Below are 15,240 nucleotides of genomic sequence, written 5' to 3' on the forward strand. Positions count from 1 at the left end.
ATATAGTGTAGAAGAAACTTTGAGGGCTGTAGGAATGGACTGTGCTAGTTTAGTGATCAACCATAGGCATTTATCACTGTGGAAAGGAAAGACCAAACAAACCAGTGCTATTTACCTTGGCCTAGATTTCAGTTACCAGCATTCAGTATCCAAGTAACACCTGCTGTTAATCTTTGTTTGGCCTTCGCTTTGTATGGAATTGGCTCTTATGTGGCAATCTACTGGTCAAAACAGCATGACTCAGTGGCTCTAGGAACTTATAATTATAGCTTGTGTCTATTTTGCATGTCGCAAAAAAACGTGTGGCCCTTGTCTTTGAGGATTTGTTAATTTTAATAGAACTTGGTAATGCCTTGCGAATATCTGTGGTTCTCTTCAGCTCTTCATTACAAATACTGTTTTGAAATGGAGGAAAACATTTTCTTTTGTAAATTAAGGATACTAATCGGCTGATTCAATTAGCCACGAGTTTGCTCAGTTTTGCTTGCACAAAAAAAAGGCAAGGTCATTATCAGAATATAACAAGGAAGCACAATGTGTGATGTTACTACGGCGCCTCGGGGCTATTTTGAATCGACTGATAAAAGTCTTAACTTTTAATGTCCTCAATTTAAGTATTTTTTTTTATTTTTTTTATCTCAAATTTGTATGTTAAAGAACTGCTCACTTGTATAGCCAACCTGTATTCTGCATCCTGGCCAGTGGGGGTGCTATTTCGTTGGAGTTTGATATTTTATTACATTTCTGCCAAGCAAGCATTGTGGTAGACCCCCTTTCTTTTGAATTAAAAACTTCAGCACAGAATAGTTACTGTCTATTGTTATAATGAATCTGTATGAGAAAAAAACAATAGGGAAGTAAAACCACGTCTTACATTGGGTGCATTCTTCTTTTAGATGTCCTTGTGGGGGAATGCTTAGCACTGCGGAACTTCCAAGATCATGTCAAGAGCATGCATACATTATATACTGTACTTTATATCTAGTGCAAGCAACAACCTCGGTTCCTGCTGTTCCTTAGTACTCTAGTTGTCACAATGACAAATGGGATGGCCGGGGACATGTCAGCACCTCGTATTCGCTCTGTAAAGCTATGTACCATCCACTGCATCTCATGAAGTATACCGTGGGGACCTTTTCCACTTCATGGGAAAGATGAATATTGAAATATGGTCCTTTTTATAAAGTAAGATTTCAAAAAACAAAAACTTATCTCATTATACAATAAAATAACAATTTCACTCTAACAAATATACACTGCTGTGGCATAAAGATCATCTCTCCATTTAGTATTTGTGTTTTATCCATACATTTTGTCATATTGCAAGGTACAATCATACACCTTCTTTAAAAATCTGCACACAGGTTGGATAATTTCCTTGCCACTGAAGCTGACATGCACAGCACCCGCTGGCAGTAGGGGATTGTTCCTTGACTGTACAGATTATGTATCTGGTGATAGTCCAAAATAAGCAGGTAGACATAACAGAGCACTTCGTAGAGCCACATCAAAGGAGGTTTTAGTCATTGGTAGTTCAAAGCGGAAGTTGCAAGGTAATTAACTACACAGTGCCTTATTTATACAGCAGTTTAGTGTGTGTCTGTTTTTCTTTTTTTTTTTTTCACCTCTACACCTATTATCTTATTTTTCCCAGCATACAAACAGAAACTAACAGGTTACTTTACTATTGACTTACTATGTGGAAAGCATTACCTCAAGTGCGAAGTCTAGCAGACCGTTACTCACGTCCTGTGTTTCTGTGCTGTTTACCTAACCAGTTGTCGCACAGGACACGTCAGTAGTTGGCACACAAAGGATGTAACTGCATTTGGTTGACAGTCATTGAAATGTTGATATGCTGGACAGTTTAAGGATCTTATAATGTACCTGCTGTCAGCCATAGAGGCAGCCATTTTGTGGCCTGAATTTTCAGCCTATCCATTCCATGCGAGCCAGCAATATCACGGAGTCATAAGTCACAAAGTAGTCTTCCTCTGTGATATCCTTAGTTTCTAGTGAATTGATGGGTTAAATTCCATTTATTGTTTGGTTCCCACTAAAAGATGCTCAAAGTTGTGGTGGTGACTGTTAAATTATTATCCCCTCCTATTGTTTTTTGTTTTTAAATATGTTAATAAATGATGTTGTAGTCTTGCTTACCTCATTGTTTCATGTGTTATTGTGCAGATATTTGTGTTTTGTTTTCCCTGTTACATGGTTATAACCTGACACTAGTCACACAGGATTGACGAGATGGAACTATCTCACTGCAAATAGTGAGTATTTTTAGCTTCTCAGCTGTTTTGCCCAGAGGGGTTATTGCATATGGTAAACTAGTTATGGTGCACAAAGAGCTACCTGGGTCATGTGCATAATTCTGCACAAATGTAACTTTTTAATTTTGTTTGTTTTGGACGGTGGACTGTAAAGTGTACTCTGGTTTTATTTCACCGACCGCCTTAAACGGAACTAGAATCCTGACCAGTCACCTTTACCACAGTGTATTGCTGAGGAGTCTGATAATTATAACATTGTCCTGTTACGTCTGTTGTTCATGACGTTGGTTATGTTACTAGCTCCCTCTATACAGCAGCTCAGGTATCTGCAACTACAGTTCATTTTCAGGTTGATTCTGATTATTAACAGTGTAGTTAGGTTTTTTCACCCACTGGATTGCTGTAACTTGGCCCTATAGATTTTCCATTACTTACTGTATACATTTGTTGTCTGTCACGGCAAAGTCATAGTAAGATCTGATTTGCAGAGTTTGGGATTTTCTTTTAAATAAATTTACATTTTAAGTACACAACACAAGGAGACTGTTGAGCAACCCAGCAATGGGGCTACATAATAAGCAGGTCAGATGGTAGCAGACAAAGGACAATAGCGGTAGGCTTCTATTCATTGTTATCCAAAAACAGTAAATATATTCACATCACCTCACCCACATGTGGAATTATAAAACCCATTGTAATGCTGCATGACATTATAAAAAATGTTCTCTTCCCAACATATATTTAGTACCCTAGTCTTATGATGAATTCAGTCCTGTTCTTTATTCATGCAGTAAATAAAGTGACCCTTCCATGATGTAGATTGTAGATGAGGGATGTACCGGATCACTGTGCTGGTGTCTTTTTGTCTGTGTGTTTCTTTTTTTATTTTAGAAAGTTTTCATTATTTTCTGTGTGTAGCCCTCAGATAAAATGAGAAATGCTCTTTTTAGCTAATGAGCACATTTGGTTTGCATTAGATTTAGGAAAAACATTAAATTGTTTAAATTTGCAACTGTATCATGATTACATTACATTATTATGTGAAGTGGGTGCAGTGTGTATTATTACATATCATACAGCCACACAGTGATGGTGTTTTCGGCCTTTCTGGTTAGTCTGTTAACCCTATACATGCCCTATCTTCCTAGAAGCACAGCTTCTGGGAAATCCCCACAGCTGATCCCCAGCCATTGTTCAGAGCTCTAAATGGAGTGATAATGGGCTCTCTGCAGGCTGCTGGCTACCTTTCAGACTTACTGAGAGGGCAAGCCACAAAGTATTGTCCCTACTCTGCAGTAAGTATGATGGGGGCAGGGCAGATCCTTAATATATCTGTGCTGGCTCAGCTTGGTTAATTGGTTTTACATGAAACTAAAACTATACAGATTGAGGCGTTTCCAAAGTTTTATAGTTATACATTCTCTCATGTTTACGTGTAGGATTGGAGGAGGGTCCAGTTAGTGTTCTCTTCAACGAAGTAACCCAAGAGGGTACAGAATCTCCAGAAACTCGGCATTGCTTTAGGTGTATCATAAGAAAAGCAAATACCCCCACTTTAAGGTTTAAATGATGACTTCTAGTCTCTGCAGTTGTTAATGACAAAAGTTGACATTTGGGTACTAATGTTAGGACTAATTTTTACTACTAAGAGATTGTCTAATCATACCATGCAAGGATGCCACTGGCACTTAGTGGCTAATATTGGTTGAGCCCAGAAAATGGCTGCCACCAGTGTTGTTGTGATTGGTAAACTTAAACATTTAGGGGGTGATTCAGATGAGTTCCTCAGAACATCGCGGCCGTCCCCAGGAAAAATCAGCAGAGAATTTACCGTAGTAACGGTAAAAATGCGCACCTGCGATGTTTCGCAGAACATCGCGGCTAATTGACTCCTCCCCCTTAGATACTACATTGAAATCTGTCAAGTAGTATTTCTTACTAAGAAATACTACTTGACTACTGTGACATTTCTTAAACCTTAGCTTTCCTCTATTTCCCAGTCAGGAGAGGTCTTTGACTTCTGAACGGTCATATTTACAAGGCACTAAGCATTGTCTGTGGGACATGAAAAAGAAAACAAAGCTCTATTGAAGTAGCTAATTGGACATGGTTGTGGAGAGCTGACATTGTCTTCATGGTTTATTGGTCATTGTGAATGCTCTTCACTTAGGTAACATTTGAAGACACAAAGGACTGTTTGGATCTAGTCCTAGCCTTTAAGTAAAGTTAAGAACCTGTTTGTTACAATTGAACAGTGTTTTATAGGGGCTAAAAACTTTAAAAGTAGCAAAAGTAGTGTTACAGCTTATGATCTGACAGGTGTGGTTTTGAGACTTTCATTGCATCTATGATTTTTTTTTTTGTGTACTGTATTGAACTCGCTAATACTACATAAAAAGATGCATTGTTCACCCAATATCATGTCTAATGAAAAGGGATTTAAAAGAGAAAAGCATTAGTGGCAGTAGAGTAATAGATATACATTCTAGCTGTATGCAGAGATGTGCACAATTATGTGAACATCTGACTTGTATCATTAGGGGTCCAGTTTAATGTGATAGTTTCCAGTTTGTTGTAGTACACAGAAGGGGGCTAGTGGTTTGGTTGACGTATTTTCCTGGTAATGAAGGCTATTGGCCTCTAGTGTCTTGTGAAACGTGACTATGATAAAGTTATCAGTGGTGTCCCAGTCAGATTTTATTTACAATGGAATTATTTTTAACAAATATATTTTGTGTCCTACCCTCTATATGTCAAGTTAATGTTAAATGTCAAGTTAATGTTTTTCTATATTGATAACTTGAAGTCTGTGTTCCTTATACCCAGCTCCTTAGACAGCTTTCTTATTTATACCAATAGAATAAAATGCATTGTTTTAAGGTGCAAATAATATATTTAGTAAATATGTCAACTTAAATGATACATGTTTTGGTGACTGTGTTCCATCAAAAAAACAAAACGGTGCACTTGTAGCCCATGCTATAGCAATTGCTGTAAGTATGTGAATGGTGCACCAATTCCACATGCAATTGGAGAACCTGAATCATTTTATGGCTAAATTGTAGATGTGCTGTGTTTAGCAATTGCTATATATTATAGCATACACATTAGTGCAGCACTGCAATATACTATTGAAAGGGTACTATATATATAAAGGCGTTTGGTAAATGCTGTGTGAGAAGCCTGTCTGCAGAGGGCCTCCTAAAATGAGTCCGTTGGAAGAGGCTCCAAGACTTTGTGCTGTGGCAGCTATAAAGAGCATGTGATTGATAGATCCTGACTGTGATGCACTGGTAGACTGTCCACACATACCGCTTGTCAGTACTTATTCGGTATTCATCTTGTCTCCCGTTCGTCCCAGTAAGACAGCCCACTACCTAATTCAGACAAAGTCAATGGGGGCTTGCTGCTTTTTTCAGCTGGGAAGTGCTGGGCATACCACAGCTAAATATAGTGTTCTCTACACTTGACTAATATGGAAAGGGACAGTATATTGACCTTAGCAAATCCCAACGACACAGCTTACAGTAGCCGCCCTGTCTCTTGCATTAAACTGCTTCATAAAGGACATGAAAGGTGACCATAGTGCAGTTATAAGAACCTACTAAAGCTTTGTCCTGTTTTGTATAGGAATAGAGCTGTATAAAGTTTTATTTTCTGTATATTTTCTCTCTATATGGGATTTGCCTTATTTATTTCTGCAAGTGGTGGTTTAGATGTAAACCCTACAATAGAATATTTCCCAAATGACTACAGCCTGTTTCCAGTCCATGGTGAAGTTGTGATGGATTGAGAGCTTGTCTCTTGCCTTTCAGGTACTAGCATTAATCCACTGGCTGCCTGCACAGTAATGATTGGACAATCTGTTATTCCCTGAGCTTTTGTCCAGAGTTCCATATAACCACTGGGTAAAACGGGACAATATAACTATGGGGGCCTAGCTTTCAATAGTTTGTGTTGTAATAGAACTCTAAATTATTTGTGTCGGCAATGGACGCGCGCTTGTGGCAATCCTGTCTGTTAATTTGGTAGTTTAATCGACCAAGCTGACTAAACAGATAATTCCCCAGAGCTACTGGATCTACCCAGTGGAATAGTGTTCTGATTTGGTCAGGCAGACACGTGTGAGGTCATAACCCGACCAAAATGATCCCAACCAACTAATGACCATATCTTTGCAGTCTGGCAGATCTCCTCAGTGTGACACATTGGCCACATATCTGGCTATTTAAGTCACCAAACAACTATTTGACCACCCTTGTATGACCACTCTTGTTACACAAACAAAATAAGATTGCTATTTTTCTACATCAAGTAACCTATGAGTGTATATTAAATAACATGATTTTATTATTTACAACAGTAAAGATGCTGTTTTAATTAGACAAATGTAGAGATATTTTCTATGTGCTCAAGTTTTGTACTTCATCTACCCAAAGAATAGCAGTCTCTTTTGTCCGTTTTCAAATTAACCACATGTAATGAAAAGATCTGTAAATGTTACTGTCTTCCCGGACAATCCATTACGTACCCCAGTTGTGTATTTTATGAGTGTCTTGCACTGAACATGTGACCCGTTTATACTCCAGAAAGATTTCTCAACTCGTGACCCTACAGCTGTTATTTTGTGAAAGAGTTGCCCTGTTTACAGATGCGGAACATTTTAATGTCTAGGCTTTAAAAATAGTAACATAGCGGGATGGACAGTTCCAGTGTACTTGCTGCAGAGGCAGCCATGTTGTGGGGTGAGTACTGAACACACATTCATGAGAACTCAGCCCGACCATTGTCTATTCACTAGTGATAACTTTAGAACAGGCACTGACGTCGCTGGTGAATCGATGGGCTTTTTTCTCATGAACATTACTGTAGGGTGTAATTGACAAAATGTCTGCCTAGGGCATCATGCCTTTAGGACGTCGCTGGTTGTTACTCATGATTATAGGTTCAGGTCTGTACATTGGCACCTGGACTGATGATGCAAGGGGTGTTTTTTTAATTTATCTTTCATGCAGAGAAAATACTGGCTGCTTTTTCATGTAGCGTGCAATTACTGAGCAGCTTTATTTTTACAATGCAATTTAGAGTTGAGCTAGGATGCAACTCCTTCCCAGCTCTAAATCTGAAGCTCAGCGTGGCTGCAAAATTTAACCTTCAAGCTAGATTTACTTCGATCTTCCCAGCCACACACAACCTGTTTAAAAGGAGTCCTTAATTGTGGTATATTCAATAGTTTGATGATCTTTGGATCACCTACTCTTTAGAAGTTGGAGAGAAGTGTTTCTTTAGAGCAAGTGCATGTTGTTCCATTTATAGTTGGGGATATTCGGATAAACTAAGGCATGTCTATAGCCAGGGAGCAGCATGTTCTATATCACAAGACGAGAGCTTGTGCTCAAAAATGTCAAATTGCTGTTTGTTTGCATCCCGGTTACTTATTTGAAGCCAGCTGCTGTGTCTTGCGATTGAGTTCACATGTGTTTTAATTAGTCTAAAAGATAACATTGCTACTCTATTGTCTGCCTTTGCAGCAGAGAAAGTACAGCCCCTGTTTTTCAAAGGTGTAATTTTTTTTTTTTTATTACTCACCTCTGTTTTAGGACAGTGATCTGTAATGTATGGTAACATTAACTATCTGTACATGACATAACAAACTCCTTTCAATCACTGAAGCCTCCTTATAAGGAGCCTGCTTAATCTGCCCAGCCGTGAAAGAGTTAATGTACAGAGCTGCCCTTAAAGTCTTGCACACATGCTGAGGTCTTTGGTTCACAGATGTTTCATGAAAATATACATTTTTACAGAACATGTTCCCACGCTCCAGTGTTCTGCAAACTATTTCATAATCTGTGCACATTGTCCATTCATAATCCAACCTTATCACACAGGGCTTCTTCAATTTGTTTTAAATGTTAGTCAGCATTTTCCATTTATTTAAGCTTTTTATTTGTATTGGTAAAACTCGTGTAAATAGCTTTAAAATTACAATGTTTTTTTTTTCTAGTTTTTTTATATATAGATGTTTAGTAAATGGGGACACAGTTTGTCTCACTGGCTTGGCTCATAAAGCAAAAATAACATTTAGTTAAGTGGAGATTTATCCCACTGTAAGCTAGTGGAAACTTCTGGTAGACCACAAATTAAATATATTAGGAACTCTGGATCGTTTGTAAAATCTGCAAGTTCTGTAATGATGTATGAACAAGCACAATACTGTGCTTTTGTGCTGAATTTGTGTTAACTGATGAAATCATGCTCCAGATTCCATCTGGGTCCCTGTGACATTGTCCAGAGTTCGCCACTGACACAGAAAGAGCCCAGATATTCCAGGCCAAGGGAAGGCGATGAAATGAGCCTCAAACCAAGTTATCCTTCAGAGGGGAAGCAGACAGATACACTGCTTATCTTCATTTCTGCATAAACAGAAGTGTTTCTCACGCTACAGAAAACATTGCGCTGCTTGAGTTATGGTGCAACACTTGAGATTTCTTTGCACATTACATCACATCTCCAAAGGACACTTTAGATGTCTGTCATCTACCACCGGTTGTGCCACAGGAATGTCATGTAACAAAGCTGGTTAGGAAAGCCTATCGGCATCCAAAGAGGGCCATTAAAAATCCCATTCCATCATCATCATCACTTATTTATATAGCTCCACTAATTCCGCAGCGCTGTACAGAGAACTCATTCACATCAGTCCCTGTTCCATTGGAGCTTACAGTCTAAATTCCCTAACACACACACACATACTAGGGTCAATTTGTTAGCAGCCAATTAACCTACCAGTATGTTTTTAGAGTGTGGAAGGAAACCGGAGCACCGGGAGGAAACCTACGCAAACACGGGGAGAACATACAAACTCCTCACAGATAAGGCATGGACAGGAATTGAATCATGACCCCAGTGCTGGAAGTCAGAAGTGCTATAACCACTAAGCCACTGTAGGCAGCACGGTGGCTTAGTGGTTAGCACTTCTGCCTTAATGTTCACTATTTACATAAAAGCTGATTGGTTGATGTAGTTTAATCCAGATTTTGCACCCAAGAGCGATGTTAGTTAATGAGCCCTATAGTTTTGTGTGGAGTGGCACATAATTTTTTTTAAGATTTTTTTTTTTCTTCCTTTTTTGTCCGTGACCGTTATAGGGCACTATACCTATACTGGAGAGAGATGTGCCATTTATTCTTTATAGCAGTGTTGTCAGCTGGAAGGAAGGCTTCCTAGCGAGGCCATCGTCATCCTGCATCACTTCCTCACCAGCTGGACAGATGCCACTGATAGCTACAGCCTGGAAGCTGCTCACGTTATTTACCAATATTCATAGTTTCTTCTTTTCTTTTGAAACTAGCTGCGGAAATGCATCATTTCTGGGCCGGTGCCTGTTGTGCTGTGGTTTGACCTGGGGGTTATGAGAACAGAGCTGGCATAAGCTGCAGCAACACCCAGGTGTTCTCGCTTTTTCTCTTTTAAATAGGGAAGTTAGAAGCAAAGTGAAACTTTTTTTTGTAGATTACCCACGGGTATTACAATGTTTTACTTGGTACACATCCTGAACCCAAACTCCTCATCCCTTTATCTATTTGAAGAAGTAGAAAGAAATGTTTTCACTTTGCTCGAAAAAATTATATATTGAAAACATTTGAATGAATCGGACTTCTTGTTGGGCGATGTCTCTTAAAAGCTGGTATTGTTTATACGGCCAGGTTTATATTCTGGTTGTGACACCTGCCGCGGTTTATGTAACAGTGATTTAAATGAATAAGCCTATCTGAGACTGATTTGGAGTGATTAGCAAAGAAAAGACTGTGACAGGCCCTTGTTATTCCAGAATCCCAGGCAGCTGTGCTCCTTCCAGCGCAGTTCAGTATCAGGGCACCCCTTACATACCTAACATGCTGCAGCACAGCTCAGCCTGATGTGTGACCACACAATCTGCTGGGCTACACACAACTGTCATGTGTGTGATTAAGCGCATATATACACACGCATACTTTACAGGCACTCTGGGTGCTGGTTCACTTTCAGCAACATAATCTTACGTTGGGTCATTACAATCTTGTCTGTCTCCTGTCGCTAGCTTATGTTGTTTTATTTTTTGTAACCATTTATTTTTTATTAAAGAATATGAAATTCAGTACATATATACTGTAAGTGTGTTCGTATGTTGGCACATTTAAACAAAACAGAGTGTGACTATGTTGACTTGTATCTTACACCTGTAGTTTCTAGATGGGTTACAGGTTAGGTCTTTCCATAATGCATGGAGAATTGTAAGTTGCAGGTGCCAGTAGGCTGCTGGAAAGCAGGTGTTCAGCTCCTTCTCTATATCAAGTTATAGTATGTATGTATTATTCCTATTGATGTTTTAAACAATGAACTTATATCAATATGTACATGACTCATTAACATGGGTTATATCTGGCTAAAAACATTATTGTGGAAGAGCCACCCATAAGGTGGCTTGTGTACAGCGTGAATGAACCATTTATATTCTACATAAAATGATGTAGGGCCCCCACTGTTGATTTAAACAAGGAGTCGCAAACTACTTGGAGATGCATTACCGTTTATGCGTTATTTTAAACCATATATTTGAGGTACTATAGAGCCTTTTTTTGTGTAATTTGACTCTGTTCATAATATGAACTCTGGGCTACCAAATAATATATTTACTTTAATAAGGTTCAGCAAGTTGCAAAGAGTGGACACTGTTCTGACATAAGTAATTTAGCGAGCAATGAATCTCAAGATTGGGAATATTTACTTCACAAAGTTAACTGACCTTTATTTTATGATGGAATGTTGGCGCTTTGGGTCTTCATATTGCACTTTTAATTGATTTAAAACTTCCTTTGTCCACAGCATCAGTGAAAGTTTTCTGACAGTTAAAGGTGCTGCTTTATTCCTTCCGCGGGGAAATGGATCATCAACCCCACGAATCAGCCACAGGCGCAACAAACATGCAGGTAAGGACTGCAGCTTCACAGTGTCTGTTTGGAAAATGTATTCTACAGAACTACAATCATCATCATCACCATTTATTTATATAGCGCTACTAATCCCTGCCCAATTGGGGTTTACAGTCTAAATTCCCTAACATACACACACACATAGACTAGGGTCAATTTTTGATAGCAGCCAATTAACCTAGCAGTATGTTTTTGGAGTGTGGGAGGAAACCGGAGCACCTGGAGGAAACCCACGCAAACGCGGGGAGAACATACAAACTCCTCACAGATAAGGCCATAGTCGGGAATTGAACTCATGACCCCCCAGTGCTGAGGCAGAAGTGCTAACCACTAAGCCACTGTGCTGCCCACAATATTGTTAAAACAAAAATTCAGCTGCTTGTTTAGTCAATCAGGCTACATGTCTGTTTTGAATATTGTCTTAAAGAGACAAGGTGATCAGCCCAATGGGCGACACGCTGCGTCACTCAGGTAGTTGTGTGCTCATGAGATGAAAGTGGAGGAAGGAATGAAGGGGAAAAAGATTTAAAAAAATAACTAGTAAAAAATATATGGGAGGGAATAGAATATGCTATATTATATTATAGTAATATGACCCTATAAATATGTTTGACTGCTGCCCATGGGCTCTGTCTGTAGACTGCAGTATATCCAGAGAAGGGTTTGTAGAGCTATAATGTTGTGAAAGTTTCGAACAACCTACAGACTGAGAACAGGTTTTGCAAGATGGCTTTTCTTGTATTATTTTTACGAATTATTGTGCTTCAGGTACACTGCATCAGTATTGTAGATCATCGTGTAACAATACCAGACGTGGTGGAAAAATACAGTGCAGCCTATGCTAGAGGCAACTAATAAAGGCTATTCACCATTGTTTAGGTAGAATGTATAAACGTTGAGTGTGAAGCCATTGATGTACACGCTGTGGTGGGAGAATGGGCTCTATTTATAGGTCGTGCTTGGTCTATAAATAGTTAACCATTATGGGTAAAGTACTCTCCTCAGGGAACCTCATTTCTCTGCATATTTACATACATGAGAAGGAACAGCTTGTTGTTCTCCATAAGGTAAACATGAACAATTATTCATAGGCTGCCATCTAGTGTTCAAATCACAATGAGAATTTCAAACTCTACTGTTTTCTGTTTAATGCTTTGTTATAATGCTCTTCTTTTACATGACTTTAACTTGAGCAAAGTGCAGTTAATTCCCAGGAAAGCATTTCAGTGTTGCAATGATCATTGTTCTCAGCATTTAGGGGCATATTCAGATGTGCCGTTTCCACAGTGCATTAAAACTACTACAGTTATTACGGTAGTAGTTGGCTGGATTTCAGCTCGCAGCTCCCTGAGCCGCGAGCTGAAATCCAGTGAGAAAACTACCGTAATAACGTTTTTTCCGCGCATTATTACCGTAATAATGCACGGACCGCGAGATTTTCGGCGTTTCCGCCAACAATTGAATATGCCCCTTAGTGCTACTGTTTGAAGTTGCATCTTTTACAGTGAGAGCAAACTGAGCACATCCTAATTATATTATAATGATCATGCAAATGGTAAGCCGAGATGGTCCTTAAATATTATGGCACCAAATTCCTGTTTGCTACGGTCTAGGGGTAGTTTATTTTTGTCTCTGGTTTAGCATATGACTGCATTTTGTTAATGTCAAGTAATGACACCCAAGGGGGCTTGTGTCCCTCACATTCTGTGAGATGATATAATACCCATGAGCATATAGCTGATCTCCTGACTTTGAGTCGGCATAGATAAACATCGGTATGGCCTTTAATGGACCCAGATTGTCGGTGGCCCAAACACAAAGCTCAATGTGTGCGCTATGCTCAAAAAGTGTCTGAGCACTGCTGCCTTCAGTGTAAGGAGGTCACTGGGAATCGTTTAGTGAAAGACAATCTCCTGACAGATCCCCCACCCACATCTAGAGTTAGATCTAGCATTATTTGCATTTAATTACAACTTACATGTAACACTAGATATAACAATCTTAGTGTTCAGGGAGATTACGAAGTGGTTAAGTGATCTGACCTGACATTAGTAATGTTTATATTTGAGGTACTATAGAGCTCCTCTGTGTAAATCTGAAATGTATGAAGTGCAAGGTGTTTGGTTGGGATAGCACATTACACTATCCACCCACTACGGTAATATAAGTGTCTCTCACCCCCGACTGTGTCTGACGATGTCCAGTCTCACACTGTAATCGTACAATGATTGGGGTAGCTGTATGTAGTTAATCAGATGTAATGTGTAAATCCTGCACATATTGACCAGTACTAATACAGTCCTATTTCTTTCATGTGTAATGATTACACTGCAATGTGTTCTGTATTTCAGGGGACCTTCAGCAACACCTCCAAGCTATGTTTACACTACTCCGCCCTGAGGACAACATCCGCTTGGTGAGTCTAATGAATGCATCCTGTTACCTTGTACTGGCACATAGATGACCGTCCTTCTTTTATAGAAGCAGGTTTATATTTATTATCTACCAGGAACTACAGACCAAGGCAAAATATCTGCTCAAGGTGTGGAAAAAAAAATGTATTTTATATTCAACATATCCCATTGTCTAGTAGATAAGTGGGGACTGCATGCTAAGGACCCCGGCTGTTAATGAGAACTTGCCCCCTACCATCGCTGCAGTAGTTTCTTGTCCTGACACTGGTGACCAAACAGCTCTTGAGAGTAAGAGTTTGACACTTCAGGGCTCAGCTTTTTAGGGGGAAAGACAAAAAAGAAATCTTCTGTTTTGACAAGCGCTCTGTGTGCACGACAGCTGGCTAATTGCTATGTCATTCAGCAATAAGCACAGTGGTCACGTTTGTTCACCTCCAGCAATGACTAGTAGCTATTGTTCTGTTGTTATTGCTCTTAAAGCACAAATGGGCAGTAACACCTGGTCATTCTGATCAATTTAATGCAGGTTACACAATGAAAGTGAATTTCCAGTCGCTATTTGGATCTGCAGATCTGTACTTTAGTTAGTAAATACCCCCTGTGCTTTTTGTGCAAGCATTTTTATAGAAAAATAAAGCCGTCTTTGTATGTACTAGTAACTGGGATTTCTTTTAGATGGTCAACTGATAATTTGACAATACATTCTTAAGACATATATTTAAAATGATAGCGTAATGTTTTATAACGATGTCTGTGTATAGAAGTGGAGAATGAATAAGAACATCAGTGGCTCTTTTGGGGACTTGTTAGTCATTGGTGGCTCTTGGTAAGGGCTGTAGTCAGGTTTAGTTCTTGCTAGAGCTGTTGAAACAGTCCTATCATGTCTAAACGCTCATCTGTAGAATGCTTACTCCTAAAATGTGTGGAATTGCTGGGATCTCTGTATAGCAAACTGTCCCGGAATCTCTGCCTAAAGGGCGTGCACATTCATAGGATATTCTCATATAAAATAAGAAGCTTTGAAGTCTGTCTCTCACGTGGCAACTTGTATTCGAGCAGTCACTGAGAGCTGCCCAAGGATATCCAGAAGCTGCATCAGTCTACAGACACGTTGGCTTGGTACACCGCACCCTCTGAGATGTGCCGGCTGTCTGCTATCTGTACCACAATTGTATCATGGCTTAATGTCTATTTTACGTGAGGAACTGGCAACCTCTGGCACACTGACTGTCTCTGAATTACATCTGCTAGGATGATGTGCATTATGGCCAATATAATTAGGCGTAGCTAGAATTAAGCAATAGTTGAAGTGCCAATATTTACTGTTCTTAAGCTGTACCCATTGCCTGTACATAGAGAGAACCATTTTGCTTGCTGAACGAATATGCAGTCTATGAATTAAGTAGGCATTCGTGAGATCACAGAGGCATGAAGTGTTCCTGTGAATATGGGGTCGTTCCACGAAATGTTGGAACATAACGAACTTGGTTTCTTGATCTGAATTAGTGGTTATTGCTGCTTGTTATCTTATGCTGCTTGCACATGTTTTTAGGCGTTGGCGATTAGCCTAACTCGGCC

General features: G+C 39.4%; 1 protein-coding gene across 3 annotated transcripts in view; it reads left to right on the top strand.

The window, feature by feature from the left end:
• Positions 1-15,240, top strand: part of SSH2 (slingshot protein phosphatase 2) — a 196,049-nt gene that overhangs the window by 158,726 nt on the left and 22,083 nt on the right. For all 3 annotated transcript variants that reach the window (XM_075196886.1, XM_075196884.1, XM_075196885.1), the window contains 2 exons: positions 11,142-11,245; positions 13,600-13,664. In XM_075196886.1, coding sequence (XP_075052987.1) covers positions 11,142-11,245; positions 13,600-13,664 — 169 coding nt within the window. The remainder of the gene's footprint in view (positions 1-11,141; positions 11,246-13,599; positions 13,665-15,240) is intronic.

The sequence above is a fragment of the Mixophyes fleayi genome, chromosome 2, assembly GCF_038048845.1.
Source record: "Mixophyes fleayi isolate aMixFle1 chromosome 2, aMixFle1.hap1, whole genome shotgun sequence".
Lineage (NCBI taxonomy): Eukaryota > Metazoa > Chordata > Amphibia > Anura > Limnodynastidae > Mixophyes > Mixophyes fleayi.